Below are 17,794 nucleotides of genomic sequence, written 5' to 3'. Positions count from 1 at the left end.
TCTAGACAGTAGGAAATATATATAGAAAATAGGGCCAGTTCAGTTTTCCCACCTCGTAAACTACCTCTAGTTCATTATGTGTTTACTAGGTGGTGATGTCTGTGCCTGAGTAACATTCCTTAGCAATGCTTAAAAAGGAATATTTCTTTACTTACATACTAGAAGTAAAGGAATATTTCTTTACTTTCAGTCTGGTCTTTATGATTGAAAATGTTAAGATTTTATTCCTTATATTAGTCTATAATATGCATCAGTTTTGGAACTCATCCCAGCTATAAAAGAACTGCTTATTTATAAATACATAGGTGATGGTGGTAATCTGAAAACTTTCAGTAGTCAGTCAACTTTGGTCATCTTCAGTTACAAAGAGGAAGGGAACGTGTATAATTAGTATTAGTCTTCATAAGTCAGTCTGACGGGAAGGAAAGTGATAACAACTGTCAGCTATCCTGATTTGAATAGAGACCTAATGATGTATAGCTGACATAAATTGATACTGTTCTCTTAGAAATGCAAATTTAAAAAATTTTGCACAATACACAGTATTTCTTTAATTCGAAGTTTAAGTAAAAGGTACAAAATTTGTTTGGATAGCAGTTCATTTTGTATTTGAAAGACTCTAGCTATATGTTAAATTCTAAATTTCTGATTTGGAATTTGAGTTTTTAATTTAAATTTTAAAAATTTTAATTTTTACAGTTTTCACATATTAGTAGACATTAATTAGCTAATGTAACATTTTGAAATTTAAATGTTAATTCTACATTTTGAAATTTAAATGTTAATTCTACATTTTTATAATTTCATATTCTTCCAGCACTTTCTTATGTCTCCTTATTATCCTTGTTCATGTTGTTATAATATGTGCTTTGTGTATGGTTCTTCCTGGATTGTGGTCCTGAATGTAGTTCACATGATTTTCTTTTATTTCACACAGTTTTATTTTTTATGATTTCCTTCTCGTGATTTTCTTTTGTTATATTTCCTGCATTTTTTTTTTTTCCTCATGATTGTGATGTCATCTGCTAGAAAATTCTGTTTAACTATAGTGAAGATTTCGGCTTTTACCATTTTTAATAGTGAGCTTAAGATAGCATTGGTTCTATGGGACTTAGGCCAGGACATTTCCATAGTGTGTTAAAGCACATAATTTAACTATAGTGGTGTTTTCTATAGTGTGAATACCATATATATATATATAAACAGAGAAAGAAGCAATTTCACTGTTTCTCTACTTAGAGAGAAGGGGGTGTGACCTTTGCTTTTGTGTAAAGTTTTCATTGTTGACTGTCTGGTTTTAGGGTAAATATTTTTCAAAACTAATTTCTTAAAGCACATTTTATCATAGAAATGTTGTTGCCATTCTGTTCTGCTCCATTTCTCTGATAAAATATGTTTCACACAGGTAATAACTAAGAATTTTTATCTTTTCAGTGTCGTTACAAGTGTGCAGTTACTCATGATGTCCTTAGTAATTCTGTACCATGTGCAATATTGAAAACATCGTAAGTTAAAACAAAAATCTAGTTTATAAATCTAAAATTAAAACATTGATTACAAAGATTGGCAATTACAAATCGTAAGTGTCTGAAAATAAAATACCATCTTGTGTGTGTGCACGTATATATTAAGAGGTAAGCATATAGAATATAAATAGCATACTCAATAAACACTAAGAAACATAAATTACGTGCATGAAAATTACATACATAAATAACATGCATCAAGTTGCTTCTTGAGTAAGCATCCTGCCATAAATATTTACTATTAATTTATGTAGGTTGTTAGGGATAACAAAGTCCTGGAATGGCAGAACAAGTAATTCAAATTTCTGTTTGAGATTGTCACAAAGCAATATTAAAAGTTTGTTATAAGTATTATTAAAGTATCATTAAAGTATTATTGTAAAGTTCTGATGGAATGACTCATTGTTCATGATCTACTTTTTTATGTTCCTCTGTCTTCCATTATAGAAAGACATTTTGTATTATTTTGCATTACATTTATAGAATGTAATGCATTCTATAAATGCATTATAGAATGCATTTTGTAGTTTGCACTGAAGTTCATTTCTTGTGTGTTTATTGTTCTAATTAAAGTCTTTCATATGTCTGGTAGGATTAAACCTTGATTCCTGTTGAGGTTATTTGTGGAACGGGCAAATGTAGCAGCTTCTTTGAAGATTCTGGAATGGTAATAGTTATTAATATAGTTATTCACCTACACTTGACCAATATCTAAATAATAGTTTATTCTCATTAGTCCTTGTGGTCAAGAATCAACAATTTTGAATATGAACAGGATCGATGACATCACTAAATGGAAGGTACGCCATCTCGAACTTTTAAAGTGTAAAAAAGCAAAGTTCTTAAATCGCTTAACCTTTTAAAAGAGATGTCGAGACAACAACGTCATCCCAAAGTTCCTACGTCTCAGACAGCTTTTTAATTATAGACAAGTTAAATGCATTTATCAAAAAACATCTCTTTTTTTACATGAAAGAATACATCATACTAGACTTACTTTAAGCCAAATAGATTCAAAATACTATGAGTACTTCACAGACATCTCTAATACCGTGGATGAAGATATTTGGCAAGTCCTAGATAATATGATTTACACAAGTTATGATAAAACCTTCAGAAATAGCAAACAAACACAAATCGAGAAATTTAATCATTTGTATAATAGTCTTATTGAGTCAAAACCTTCTATACCGGAAAACGAAGTGATCGTTAACCAATCTAAGCACATACTAACTAAACCCGAGATCGCTATTCTCAAAAAAGGCTTCAATTTCGCCTTAACACCCACTGTAATACCTAAAATAGATTTCATCTGCAATGTAGAGAAGGCAATATCACTACTACCACAACTTACAGCTAATGACCTTAGATTGCAAAGCAGCATAATCCTCTCGTCTCCTTCAAGATCTCCTCACACCAATGTCACCCCTATGGAAAAAAGAACGCTACTCAACTTAAAGAACAACAAAGAAATCGTAATACTTAAGGCGTATTATCTATGCATCATCTTAAACACAAAAGATTATGAAGACAAACTCAACAATCTTTTATCGGATACATCTGTCTATAATGTACTGAACACAGATCCTACATTAAAAAACCATAACGATACCAATGAATTATTACGTCAGATGACAAACTGGCCTGCAGATCTAATTAAAAAGATGCATCATCTAACTCCTAGACTATATGGCATTCCAAAAGTATATATGACTCCCCACTTTGCCCAATAGTGGATGGAATCAACTCTCCAATGTATTTGCTGTCAAAATGTCTAGTAAAATTCTACAACAACACATCCATAATTCAGATACTTATATCAAAAACTGTACACATTTTATAGAAAAATTAAAAAACATCTCTATCTCTGAAAACGATATACTTGCCAGCCTTGATGTCACTTCCTTGTTTACCAACATTCCAGTGGTTGAAGTTATCAACATCTTAAGCAATTTATTCCCACAAGATGTCTCTTCATTGTTTAGCCACTGTCTATATTCTAACTATTTTGTGTATGGAAGAAAACAATTAACCGGATTGGCAATGGGCAGCTCCATCTCACCCTCTTGTGCTGACTTATTTATGGACGATCTTGAAAGTAAAATCTTATCTCAAATTAATCCAAAACTTAAAGCATGGTTCAGATTTGTTGATGACATCTTTATCATTTGGAACCACAAAAAGGAAGAGCTATTAGATTACCTAAACAAAATCAATATGTTCCACCATACTATCAAATTCACACTAGATCTTGAAAAGGAGAAACAACTACCATTCCTAGACATCATAATTAAGAAAATAACAGTGTCAACTTATCAGTTTATAGAAAACCAACAAATACTGGACGTTATCTAAACTTTAGCTCATCACACCACATCTCCCAAAAACTCAGCATTATTCACATGCTAAAGAAAAGAGCTATACAATTCACCACAGACCATAATGATCTACAAGAAGAATTAAATAAAATATCAAACGATCTACTCCTAAGTGGCTACCCTAGAAGACTTGTTAACAAGATTCTCTTCTCTGATATACCACAATGACAACGTGATGACACCCAATATATATCTACTATAACTATTCCGTACATTGGTACCATCTCCAAAAAAATAGCTTGCCTCCTAAAACCACACAATATTAGAGTGATCATCAAGCCAGTTGAAACTATCCAGAAATTTCTAAGATCACCAAAAGATTCCAATCCTTTCTTTCTACAAACATGCAGGAGTTTATAACATCCCTTGTTCCTGTGGTCTAAGTTACATTGGTTAGATGTCTAGAAGTTTCGAAGTGAGACAAAAGGAACACGTCAGCTATGGTAGAAACAACAGAAAAGATATTTCTGGCCTTTCTTCCCACTTCTCTACAACCAACCAACCACATTATTGAATGGAATAAAAGTCTTATGCCATATATAGAAGAAAACTACCATTCCAGAATCTTCAAAGAAGCTGCTACATTTGCCCATTCCACAAATAACCTCAACAGGAACCAAGGTTTAATCCTACCAGACATATGGAAGACTTTAATTAGAACAATAAACACACAAGAAATGAACTTCAGTGCAAACTACACAATGCATCTCAACAAGTAACTCATCATTACTTTGAATCTGCACTCTGATTTTTAATTTTATGAATAGTCAGACGGCCACAACTGTTTAGTATGAACTATTACTAATAATTTCTCTTTTCTTTGTGTTTTAACTTTAAGTAACCTCTTTCCCCAGAAGATGCAAGTCAAATGACTTGCAAAACTTGTCGGGTCTTTTATCAGTTCATTGTATATTTATATAATACAGCTTATTATATAAAAAAATACAATCCAATTACTGGAATACACCATGTGAAGTAAATCATATAACCGCAACACGCATATTGTTTCATGTGCACTATTTTGTTATTGAAATAGAATTGCCAGTTAATGTTTAGCTTGTAATTTTCGTTTTTCTTTGCTTTCCTGATTGTACTCTGATGAAGCCGACAGCATAAGCCGGCGAAACTAGTTGGTAATTAAAATAGTTATTCACCTACACTTGACTGATATCTAAATAATAGCTTATTCTCATTAATCCTTATGGTCAAGAATCAACAATTTTGAACTAGTCCTGGCTGTTGTTATAGAAACTGTCAACATTGACCCTTCCTCAACATTAGTTAAATGCCATCTGTACAAGAATTAGGCTTTGTTTTGAACAAGTTTTAATCAGATATTACTAGGTCTTAACTGTATGCTGAGTGAAGGAGAAGGTCCATCTGCAGGCTGTGCTTTTTGTTTTTCCCTTATGTCTGAGCATTTGTGTGCAGTTTGGTATTATCTTGTTCGAGGAGCATCCACTTTCAGTTGACCATTGTTTCATTTGTGCAGAATAGCTCCCGCCCCCCCCTCCCTGCCAACTCTAGTTTTGAGAATAGAGGTCATCATTGGTATGCCCTTCTTAAACCAACTCAAATGGGGATATCCTTGAGATTTTACCTGATGCACAACATAACCTGGCTCTTGAATTAATCTCTTATTGACACCAGAAACATTAGCTCAACAACTTGGCTGGCCTTGGTTGGCCCAGTGGTTAGTGTATCTGCTCTCCAGCCAACAGGTCATGGGTTTGAATCCCATCATGGCATGGATGTTTGTGATTGTCTTAAGGTACATAAGGTGTGTACTGCTACTATAACCTTTGATATGGTGCTCTTGTGCCATTAAAACCATGAATTGCCATCATCTGAGCAACTGGGTATACATTTCTATGCAGGCATTGTCATGATGCTGAGCTAGCTCTGTTTTCATTTTATGTGGAATATTTTGAGAGCTCTTCACCTTGGCAGTTTAGTGAAGATGACTTCATAGAGTATGAGTTTGCCAAGGGTAAGTTATAGTTGGGTTGGCTTGATTGATGTACAATCTTGTGATCAGTTTTGAGAGAGAGAGAGAGTTTCAGAATTAATACTGTTCTTTATGGGATTCTGAGCTTTTACACTTTTTTCAAATTTGTCAGGTAGTTGTTGCTACATGCTCATGTTTGAACTCATAAGTTTTTGAATTAGACAATTTTGGCCAATCATTTTAAATAATAGATACAATCATTTGAGTATCAACATCAATGCTTCATGTATCATATTGCTTTCAAGAACAAGTGTTCATTTTTGGTATGCAACAAATTAAGAAACAAAGTTTTTAAATTTCATATAGTAAACAGAAGTATTTATTGTGCAAAATGAAAAGCAATCTGAAGACACGTTTGAAAACAGCATATACTTCTGCCTATACCACCTTGCCTATGAGAGTGTTTTAAATATGTTTAAGGATGGCTTTTTTCAAGAACAGTCTCATCACTGTGTTGTTTTTCAGAAATTTAGATTTTTTTTTTTTAAATTTGTAATTCTTTTCTTAACTGTGCTTCTTTACTCCTGACTAACTTTTTTGGAAGGTCAATGGGTAGTCAGTCTCCACTCTTAGCCATCAGTTGATAGCTGAGTCCTAAGGACATCAGTGTGTATATTATTGTCTGAAGTACTGTGTGTTCTACGGTCAATTTTTTTTTAGTTGCAAAATTAAAAATCTGAGTTACTGGGAGAAAAAAACTGTACTTGCTTTTGCCAAAGTGTAATTAACTACGAACTTGCTGAAAAGAAGACTAGAAAAAGTTTGTCTTGTTGGAAACTAGAATTGAACCAATAATGGTCTGGTAGTCTAGTGTTATGGAGGCAGATTCCATTTCTACAGGATGGTGCAGACATCTGAAATTTTAATTCATTAAAATATATTACAGATGATTGTATATCCAGTAGATTATAATAAATGATAATAAAGGCAATCGTATATTGTATACGCACGGCATATTTTCTAATATTTAAGATCAATATAAACATTTGAATTCATCATAAGCCTTCAATAGCATGTTATTGTATGAAGATTCGTAACAAAACAGTGTTAAAAATAATTTTCCAAAATGCTGATAACTTTCTTATAGAAAGACTTATACATTGATTATACATGATTATTAATTAACTTAAGGAATTCACAACGTACACTAGAATATAAATTAAATTAAACTTTAATATATATTTCCAATATTTCGGCAACGTCACATTGCCATCTTCAAAGGAACTTAAAATAAAGACACGTGCTCGCAGGAACTACACACAGTAAATGAGGAAGAAGCGAGGAAGCTATTGTTTCTCTTAAAAGCCCTGATGGAGCCCCCCCCTAGCGGGCTATGTAGGTATTCTTGGCTGTTGAGCTGAAGGTCTCCTGATGTAGTTCTCCCAAATTTGGGACAGTCTCATGCAACCAAATTTGTTGAGGTTTGGCATGTTTCTTAGGGCTGAGGCTGATTCCATGAAAAGTATTTCAAATTTGAACTTGGTACGGTGTATTATTGTGGCTTTCTTCCACCGTATTCTGTAGTGTGTATCCAGAGCATGGTCTGCAAGACCAGAGTGGCTAAACTGGTGAAAACGAATGTAGTCCTTGTGTTCTGAAATTCTGATATTTGCTGTCCTGCCTGTTTGGTCAAAGTAGGACAGCTTACAGCTGTCCTACTTACAGCTCCACTAAAGACCAACCACTTCCCCTAGACCTACCTGGTATACACCAGGTAGGTCTAGGGGAAGTGGTTGGTCTTTAGTGGAGCAGATAAGGGATGCCAATTTTCTATATAGTCTGTAACAAGAGGTCATGTTTTTTTAAGATTTTAGTAATTTTTTCCAAGGTGCCTTGGATGTAGGGAATGGTGATAGATTTGGAGTAATCCTTGTTGTGAATGAGGGGGGGGTTGTGGTTTACTGGTTTCAATATTTTTTTGAATTTTTTTTTTGGGGGGGGGGTAGCCATTGGCCGAGAAAGTGTTGAGGATATGATTTAGTTCAGCGGTTAGGGCATTGTCATTTGAACAGATTAGTTTAGCCCTGTTGTATAATGTCTTAATAACTCCATATTGTTGGGGGGTGTTGGTGAATGTATCTACCTGTATGGGTGGGTTTTCTATAAACAGAGAAAACCAAGGTTCCATCAGGCTGGCATGTGTCTAGGAAAGGGAGGCTGTTGTTTTTAGTGTTTAGAATTTTTTTGAAGATGGGCTTCACAAGTATCATGGGAGAGCCGGACCAAGAATATAGTACAGCAAATTCGGTTTGTCCTTTTTTTAAAACTGATTTAAAAAAAAAAAAAAAGAAACAAGTTTGTGATTCATACTAAATTAGGATTGCCAAAAAACTACATTTATATATTGAATGGATATATTCACTTCATTGCTTGGAAGAAGGAGTACTTGTAGTTATTTATGATTTGTCATGAATAACTTTTATTATTCTATTTATCATATTCTTATCATATTATTTATTTATCATATTCATTGGTAATGAAGATTGACTTCATAATTTGTGGTACTTATTGTAATAAGATGTTAGAGAAAAATCAGGAATGAACTATACTATTTGCCTCAAAAACAACAATACAATATTTTTTATATACTGTATTCATGAAAAGCTCATTATCTTGTTTCTATATTTCTAAAACATGAGATATTGTTTATGGATAATCTTTATATAATGAAATATCAGATGTAGGTAAAGATGTTTGAGAAGGAAAAACTCACTTAGAGATATGTCATCATTGCAAATACAGGGTGATCTAAATTAAAGTATCCCTGTTGTGGAGCTCCACCCAGTAATCCAAATGCAGGAAAACTTTGCAGGGAATACGTTGTGTTTCATGCAGAAGGTATCTGAGGGAGAAAAAAAGTAGTTCCAAAATTCACTACCAGGTGTGCTGTTTGATGTATTGAATATAGATGTAGTAATTTTTCTGTCTGTGTGTGTGTAAGAAGGAGAACAACACAAGCATAATTTTATTGACTTCCATTATGCATTCACAGGCTGAACTATTCAGTGTGCTGCCCTTCGCTGTATGCCACAAACTGCATCCTTTGCACAGTGTTCAATGGCAGAATGCAGCTGGTTGGGACTGATGTTGCAGACATTATGCTGTCTTTCAGTGCTGGCAGGTTTTCAGGATGATCCCAATAAACTGTCTTTGAGAAATCCCCAGAGCCAGAAGTCACAGCAAATCAGATCAGGTGAATGAGGCATGGGAATGCACAGCTGACCACTCTGGCTTCCATGAAATTTTCTCAAGAACCTCCTGTATGGATCGATCAATGTATGGACAGGTCCCATCCTGCATGAAAATGACTGAATCCATGCACAGTGTAGCTGTGGCACAACAAAATTATTTATCATATTGTAATACCTCTAGGTAGTAACTGAGCAGGCCACAGTACCTGACTGGCGAATGTCTTCAAAGAAGAATGGTCTAATGATAAACGAAATTGTAAACCTGTGGGCACAACTCTTGTATCAAGGGTACAAGAATAGGTATATTCTTGTATCTTGAATAGGTAGAAATGCAGAATCTTCTTTAGAATTTCCATATAGTTGTGTAAGGCACATCCATGTGTAATTTTTAAAGCATGTGCACTTCAGGAACCAGTGTTATTCATAGCCTGCTCCACAATGGCAGTAGCAACTTCATTCACTTGTGAACTGATTAGTTTTTGACCTCTGCCAGGTCTAACTCCCAATTATCTTATTTCTTCAAAATGACTGATCATTAGGCAACAAAATTCATGGAGTGCAGCAACAGCTAGTACAGTTTCACAAGCAAAACATGTTGGTGCTATCACTATGGGCAGTATTAACAACCTGAATGAAGGGAAGAATCCCATGTCCATCTTTTTAAACTATCCTGGCACCTGTCGAGTGATATGCAAATTACATGCATTTGATGATGTTAAAATGCCCCTAGTAGTGAATTTTGAACTGTTTTTTCCCTCTCAGTTATCATTTCCATGTGACGCACTATCTATTCCTGCAAAGTTTTGCAGCATTTGGATCACTGAATGGTGTAGCTGGCCTGGTTGGTGTATCCACTCTCCAGCCTATAGGTTTGAATCCCACCAAGGGCATGGATGTTTGTGATTATTCTAATAAGTATTTACCATATGTACTGCTGTGACCTGTGTCCTGGTACAGTTTGACCTTTGAGGTCTTTTGTGCCCACAAAAGACACCAAATGAATGATGTTCACAAGGTCTTAAACAGGGATACTTTAATTTTGATCACACTGTTTAGATGGCGTTGGTGTAGATGATGAAAGTAGTTGGAAACAGAGAGTTGTGGAGTAGGTGCCCTCCCTCAATGAGTCTTTAGACTCCCTGGAGGTGTCATGTAATAATAATAATAATATTTTTATTATTATTATGTGATACCTCCAGGGAGTCCAAAGACTCATCGAGGGAGGACACCTACTCCACAACTCAATCCACCAACGCCATCTACCGCCCGCCACCACCATTAGTTTTTTCACGCACAATCACAAACATCAATGCTCACAGTGGGATTCGAACCTGCAGCCTTTTGGCTGAAGAGCGGATATGCTACCGCTCAGCCAACCAGGCCGGCCAATATCAGGGTAAGTGGAAGCCATCTTGTGTTATTCCGATAGGTTTTGACTTCTATGACATGTTTAAAGTGTAAATTACATAGTAATATTATTTAGGTAAGAATAACATCTAAAATTTAATATGTAGCTTATTCCTTCAAAGTATAATAATTATTAATTTAGAAATTTGATAAGACTTCCCCCTCCCTCCATTTATGTTCACTCTGAAGATGTACATGACGTGATGTATGAAACTAGTAATTAAATATTGTTCTTTTTAAAAAGTTTTAAGTGGTTCTTGATTTAACACTAACTATGAACATTCAAACTATGGAAATCTCAATTCGGTGTAAAAATTTTTCTTTAATAGTGGAAATATTGTCACAATGGAATGTGTGGAGAAGATTATAAAAAAGGATATGACTGATCCTACTAATGGTCAGAAACTTACAGATAGAGATATTATACCATTACAAAGGGTAAGTTTGTTTTTTAGTGTGTGTGTGTGTATTGTATCTTATTACATAAGTGCTTATACTTGTATTTTCATAAACACTCACTTTAATAACTAGTTGAAATTGAAATATATTTTAAATCATTACTGCCTATTTAAAATTACAATAACAATAAATAAAAAAAAAACAAAATGAGAACAGAATAAAAATCAAAAACTGAAGTACATGTTACAAGCATGAGGTGAGCTCAGCCTCTAATACCATCTGAGTTCAAAACAAAAAAGATATTCATTTGAAGCAAGAACACACACAATTAAAATAAAAATAATTACAACCATGTTAGATGTTTATTGTGAGTTCTTCCCAAAATTGCAAAGGTTGCAAACAGTCATTGTTATTTAAATTAGACTGAATTAGGTTTTACATTCTGTATACAATATTTTTAATAAAAATGGTTTTGTGTAGCACTTTTCTTTTGCTTTCATAGCATGAATTGATTTGTCTGACTCAAGAAACTCGATGCAATCCAAGCATAGCTTCACAGATTAACCTCATCATCTTCCTTATACCCTCTTTTACCTTGCGGTGTCGAGGGTCCATTGATCATCGGACCTCACTCCGTTTACAGGATAAGGTGGTCAGCCTTATGCCCCGGTGTATCCTATAGATGTAGTGTTGAGTTCTCAAGGCCAGTTTGCCTGCTTTGCGGGATGAAAAACCCCGGAATAAACTGGGAAAAAAACCCTGCTGTCCACGCCTAAGACTGGCTAACTTGGCTATGGCTGAGGAAGATCCTTCAGCTCCTCACGTCACCGATGGGAATTGAACCTAGGACACTCCTTCCCCAGGCATATGGTTGCAAAGCGCATAACCACTAAGCTAACTGCGCGGACCAGATTAACCTGTCTATCCATAATATGAAGGACCAGAAAGAATAAGGAAACTGATATACTACTAGATGAGACAGAGAAAAACATTAACTAAAGGAACATATAACAGTCACTAACTTACAGGCACTATAGAAAGAGACCTGATTGCATTATATAAAAACCTGGTTACTTTCCATGATGAACTTTTGATGTAAGAAATAGAAACTCTAAAAGTGTACTTCTTGAAGAGAAGCTGAGCTGAGGATAAAAGTTATCCAGGAAATGAGATCTGACCATTATAGAGGAAAAGTGGACTTAGTACACAGCAGTTCCCATTATCTTTAGTGTGATGGCATGATATGTGTGTGTTTACAATGAACCAAAGTGTGATAGTTAATAGACTTGGAGAAGAATGGTGAGGATGATGAGAAATAGCATTGCTGTATCTTTTTGTTGGTTTTTCTATCTAGTAAAAACTGCATGCTGTTATCTGGCTCTCTTAGAATTAGAAATTCCAAGGATGAAAAGTGAATATGTTCACGTGCATTGGTCAAAATGTTCCATGTGGTAGTTCACCAGGATGGGCAAGATGGAAGAACTGCTACTTTACTTCAGTTTGGTTTGTTGGACAAATTTTTCAAATAATTTCACCACATCAGAAGGGAAATCTCTCTGCAGTAAATCTAATGTGTCCGTCAGCAGAATGTTATTAAAAAAAAAGGTGAAACACCATTCAAGCTTATTAAAAGATTGGTGGGCAGTAAAACAATGTTAGAAATCATCATAATCAAATTCCTGATATGTATCCTCAGGTGGTGTATAGGATATTATGATAGTACATCATGAAAAAGTTAGTCATTACTAATATTCTATTGGCAGTTATCCTCCAAATAAATCTGATATGACTCCAGTATTTTCAGATCTTATATTTCTGTCTTCTAAGGTTTCTTACTGTATCAATTCACCTAAGTCTTGGTCTTCCTCTGGTTTTTTTCCTGCTGTCCTGGCAAAAAAACACTTATGTTACAAATGTTTTCTCTCCCATTCTCTTTACTCCCTGAGATTAGCTAATACAGAATGCTAATGCATTCCTAAATGCTAAAAATGTCAGATTGTTTTCTAATATCGGCATTTTTAATATGATACTACTATTGATGCAATCTGTTCACTCCCCTAATGTTTCTCAACTTACATATCTGTGGTCTTTAGTCTTTATGATGAAATGTTTTATTTCTAACCCAGCTCTCAGATCCATAAGGTAAAATTTTTTTTTTTTTTCATACCATAAAGTAAAATCTCAGATCCATAAGGTAATCAGGTAACATTTGAACAATCTTATATACAGGTAGTGTTTTAACTAATTTCTCTTTTATTGTATACAGATTTATTCAGCTGACTTCCTACCATACTACCATTGCTAATTTTGTTGTCTGTTTTTTTAATTTGCTCTGCACTAACAATTGTGCATAAATAGCTGAATGTTTTACTTGTTCTATAAGTTCTCCATTCTGTTTGCAGTTGATGTTTTCAACTTTTCTGCATATTTTCATACCAAATTTATTACAGCAGTTGCTCGATTTAGTTAGGGAATCATGAAAACTTGTACTGGATTTATTTAGAAATATAGCATTGTCTGCATAAAGAGCTAAGGTTAACATCTTCAATTTTGATATCAGGTTTAATGCCACTTTCCTTCATGATGTGATTCATATAGATAATGAATAACAGTGAAGAAAATGTGTCATTTATCTCATACCCGATTTAACATTAAACCATCTTCCTGACTTCTTTCAATTCTAACTGCTGACCTAAAACTGATATATATACCTGCAACAGCAGCTAGGTTCTTGTTCCTGCACCCTGTGAGTACCCATTAGGAGAAGCTAAAGCTGTTACCAACCAAACGCAAGTGATCAAACTAAAATGCTCCCGAATTCCTGCCCTGAAGGATCTCATCTAGACCAGGCCTAAAAATAATATCATTCAATATTGAAGGACTCTCCATTGTCAAGCAAGATCTCATTACAAATATTTGCAGAGATAATGACTGCGATGTGCTATGCCTGCAAGAAACTCAGAGCGGAAGGTGATGCCAAACCTTACAACCATGGCATGAAACTCATCAAAGAGATATCCATGATAAATATGGTAGTGCAATATTTACTAAAGAAAATTAATTCCATCATCCATTGACTCAATGAACACACATTTAAAAATATCTCAATCACCTCAATTTATAAACCACCAGAAGAAGCTGTTTCCTTCTCCAACATCCTTCTCACTAATAATGCATACATGACTAAAGTTGTATTAGGTGACTTTAACAGCCATAGTATTTACTGGGGTTACACAGAGTTCAATGAAAATGGAGAACTTGTTGAAAACAGTGGCAGATGGAAGTGGGGCACCCTGACCTCATATTTGTTAGCTCAAAAATATCCAACACTTGTGTTAAAAAGGTTTTAAATTCCATTCCACATACTCAACATAGACCTATAATGGTTCAATTCAACCCATCCATTATGCCTAACAGACGATTTAATTTAAAAAAAAAACTAATTGGAAGGGTTTTATGGAAGACCTTGACTGCTCCATAGGGCCAGTTCCTCCAAACCCTCGAGAGTAGAGTATCCCCAATTCATAAAAATACTGAGGAAAATTTCCACCTAAACTAGGGATGCTGCAAAAACTACATTCCAGGCTTTTCCAATGATATACAAGCCCAATATGCTAATTACTTACTACTTTACAACACTAAATTTTTCTCAGAGGAGCCTATCCATGCAGAAGAAAAATTATGCTCTGATATGGCAGAGGAAAGGTGTTCCTCATGGTAAAAAATAAATAGCTCTTGACATGACATAATAGCAGAAAGGCATTAAACTTTATCAACAGACAGAATTAGGAAGGATTTCATTAAGCCAAATGAGCATTAATGGGTAATTGCTCACCAGCTGCTACTGAATGGAAATTCCCTTAAAAAAAAAAAAGCACTTAAAAATTAAGATATTTACAACCCCAAGTGAGGAACAAAATATGATTATCTCATGATCACTGAACTCAATGCAATAAACCTGCTAAAATCTAAAAAATCTGCCTTTGTTTTTTCTATGTGAAAGAGTGCGATCAAGTCACACCAAGGTAGACTGGGTTCGAGGAATGTTCTATATAATATGATATCTGTAATGAACAAATTAAACATTTTAGATCCAGGACTAAAGAGTGGTTATTAAACCTATAAAACACTTGCCTAAGAACCCTAAAGATACCAACTATCTTGAGACATGCTAAAGTGGTGGCTTTTCTGAAACCAGGGAAAACTTCGGCCGAAGCAAAAAATTACAGACCTATATCACTACTCAGCAACCTCTTTAAGCTCTATGAATTATTAATTTTGAATAGGCTACAATCCCCAATCAAACCTCATCGTATTGCTGATGATTTTAGACCAGGCAAATCCTGTTCATCACAAATTCTTAACCTCACTAAATATTTAGAAAATGGTTATGAGCAAAAACTAGCCACATGAGCAGTCTTTGTAGACTTAACTGCAGCATATGATACCATAAACCATCTCGCACTCAGAAATAAAATATATGGAATAACTAGAGACTATCACCTTGTCCTCCTGATCCAATCACTCTTGAAAAACAGATTCTTTTTTGTGGACATGGGGGATAGGAAGAGCTGCTGGCATCCTCAAAATAGCAGCCTTCCCCAGGGAAAGTGTGTTATCACCATTACTTTTCAATATCTATGTCAATGATCTCTCCATCCTTCCAGGAACTAGAAATTTTATCTGTGCTGATGACCTTGATATAGCTACTGAATCAAATAATTTCAAGTCCATTGAAACTACTCTATCACTTGCCTTAAATAGTCTAACCACACATATTATAGCAATAATCAATTAAAACAAAACCTCTTGAAAACCCAGACTAGCTTTTCCACCTTAACAATAAGGAAGCCAACAACATAGACAAGAAGCTACAGATTTCTTGGGAAGGCTCTTATATAGAGCATTCCTGGAACCCAGTCTACCTTGTCGTGACTCTCGATCACACTCTTTCACATAGAAAAAACAAAGGCAAAAGTTAATGCAAGAAACAATATACTAAGAAAGTTTATTTCCTCCAAGTGGGATGTAGATCCTAGCACCCAGATCTTCTGCCTTGGCCCTTTGCTATTCATCTGCTAAATATGCCTGCCCTGTTTGGGCCAGATCCTGCCATGCTGAAAAACTTGACCCAGCATTGAATGAAAGCTGCCACTCAATTATAGGATGCTTGTGTACTTTGGCTGGGATTGCACCTCCTTCAGTTTGAAGATTTGCATTCCCAGCTGACGAAAGAAGCAGACAAATGAAGGATGAGTGCCACCCACTATTTGGCTAGACTACAGTGCCCCAAAGACTAAGATCCCAGCATAGCTTTCTAGAAACTGCTGAACCCTCCAGAGACAAGATTTCAACAATGGTTTGCACTATACCTTGAGAGTAACACTGGTATTCCAATAGCCAAACATCTTCCACATGGTGTCCACTTGGGCTGGAATACTTGGAAAAGCCTCAACAGTGTGGGGCAACCCAGTTCATGGAACATCTTCAATCACCTTGTACAAAAGATGACCTTAAATCCTGCACAGAAAGAGCAGTTGATTGCACAAGATACTGGAGGAACATCTGATTATATTTATTGTATATAACTTATATATAGTTTCTTTTTCCCTTCATACTTTACCTATTAATCCCTGTATAATTTACTATTAAATTTAAGCTGTTCTCATTTGTAATGTATCCTAATTTGTTGTAAATAATGTTGTTCCAATTACTTACTATGTGTTCAAATACTTGTTTGGATATGAAATAAATAATAACTGATATACAGACTGTATATTACTCAATATAATGTACCATTTACACCTTATAATTCTGTTATTTCAGACAATTTTTTTTTTTTTTCTTCTCTTGGTACCATGTAAAATGCCTTTTCCAGATCTACAAAACTTAAAATACAGATCCTCGTTATATTCTCCTAATTTTTCAACTATTTTGTCTTAAAGCAAACATGTGATCCTGACAGCCTCTGTTCAGCCTGAACCCAATCTTTTGTTCTCCAAGCTTGCTTTCTACAATTTGCTTAACCTTTTCTCATTATACTTACATGAAATTACTCTATAGTTTTGCGTATCTTGAAATTCATTCCATTCAGTTTTATTTTGCTTTTCTTAGGTTGGTACTATAAGTGCTCTATTCCAGTCATCTGGAATTATACTCTTGATCGCAATCCTCTTGAATATTTTCTATCACCATGTTGCCACTGCTTGTTTCATTTCAAAGTCAGTCTTTGAAAGTAATTACTCTAGACATCTTGAATAATATCTTTAGTTTTCATGTCACCTTTATCATCTCCGATTCCTTTCTTCCATTTCTAAACCTTTTTTTCAATAGTCTCCAGAATATTTTGTATATTCATGATATCTGTTTTATATTTCTTATGTCTTCTTGTTCTAAGTCTTCTAACGACTTTAGTTTAGCTAATTTTAAACATTTATGTACTTTCTTATCAAACGTTTCTGTCAAGTAAGTCAGCTTGTGACTATTGTTACATTTTATTTTTAAAATCTTCAGATTTTTTTTATGTAAAATGGAGAATTATCTGTAAAGACAGAAACTACTATAGATAGATATTTGATTAACCTCTATGAGAGAAAGAGAGATACCCTGTAGCATCAACTATTGGTCTGAGTAGCATATTTTCATTGTAGACTTTGGGATGACTATACACACACTATATATGGAACACATTTTATTTGGTTTTTAATTCACTTCAGAAATGGACCTCATCTAGAAACCTTGTTTATTTTGTTAATTTGAGAGTGGGGTCTCTAAAAATGCAACAGTAAGTAGAATGTTCTTGTAATAAAGGATTGAGCTTCCTAAATTCTTCTCTTTTTTTTTTTTTTTAATTTTATTTTTTTTATTGCACTGCTGTAGTATGTC

General features: G+C 34.6%; 1 protein-coding gene across 3 annotated transcripts in view; it reads left to right on the top strand.

Annotated features, from left to right (window-relative positions):
• The window catches only part of LOC150092719 (nitric oxide synthase-interacting protein), a 128,612-nt gene that overhangs the window by 86,480 nt on the left and 24,338 nt on the right, over positions 1–17,794 (top strand). For all 3 annotated transcript variants that reach the window (XM_090414794.1, XM_090414795.1, XM_090414793.1), the window contains exons 7-8: positions 1,435–1,505; positions 10,840–10,948. In XM_090414794.1, the coding sequence (XP_090270920.1) occupies positions 1,435–1,505; positions 10,840–10,948 (180 nt within the window). The remainder of the gene's footprint in view (positions 1–1,434; positions 1,506–10,839; positions 10,949–17,794) is intronic.

The sequence above is a fragment of the Typopeltis vanoorti genome, chromosome 25, assembly GCF_054136105.1.
Source record: "Typopeltis vanoorti isolate ZY-2024b chromosome 25, IOZ_Tvanoo_1.0, whole genome shotgun sequence".
Classification (NCBI taxonomy): domain Eukaryota; kingdom Metazoa; phylum Arthropoda; class Arachnida; order Uropygi; family Thelyphonidae; genus Typopeltis; species Typopeltis vanoorti.
This window is presented reverse-complemented; position numbering and strand designations above follow the sequence as displayed.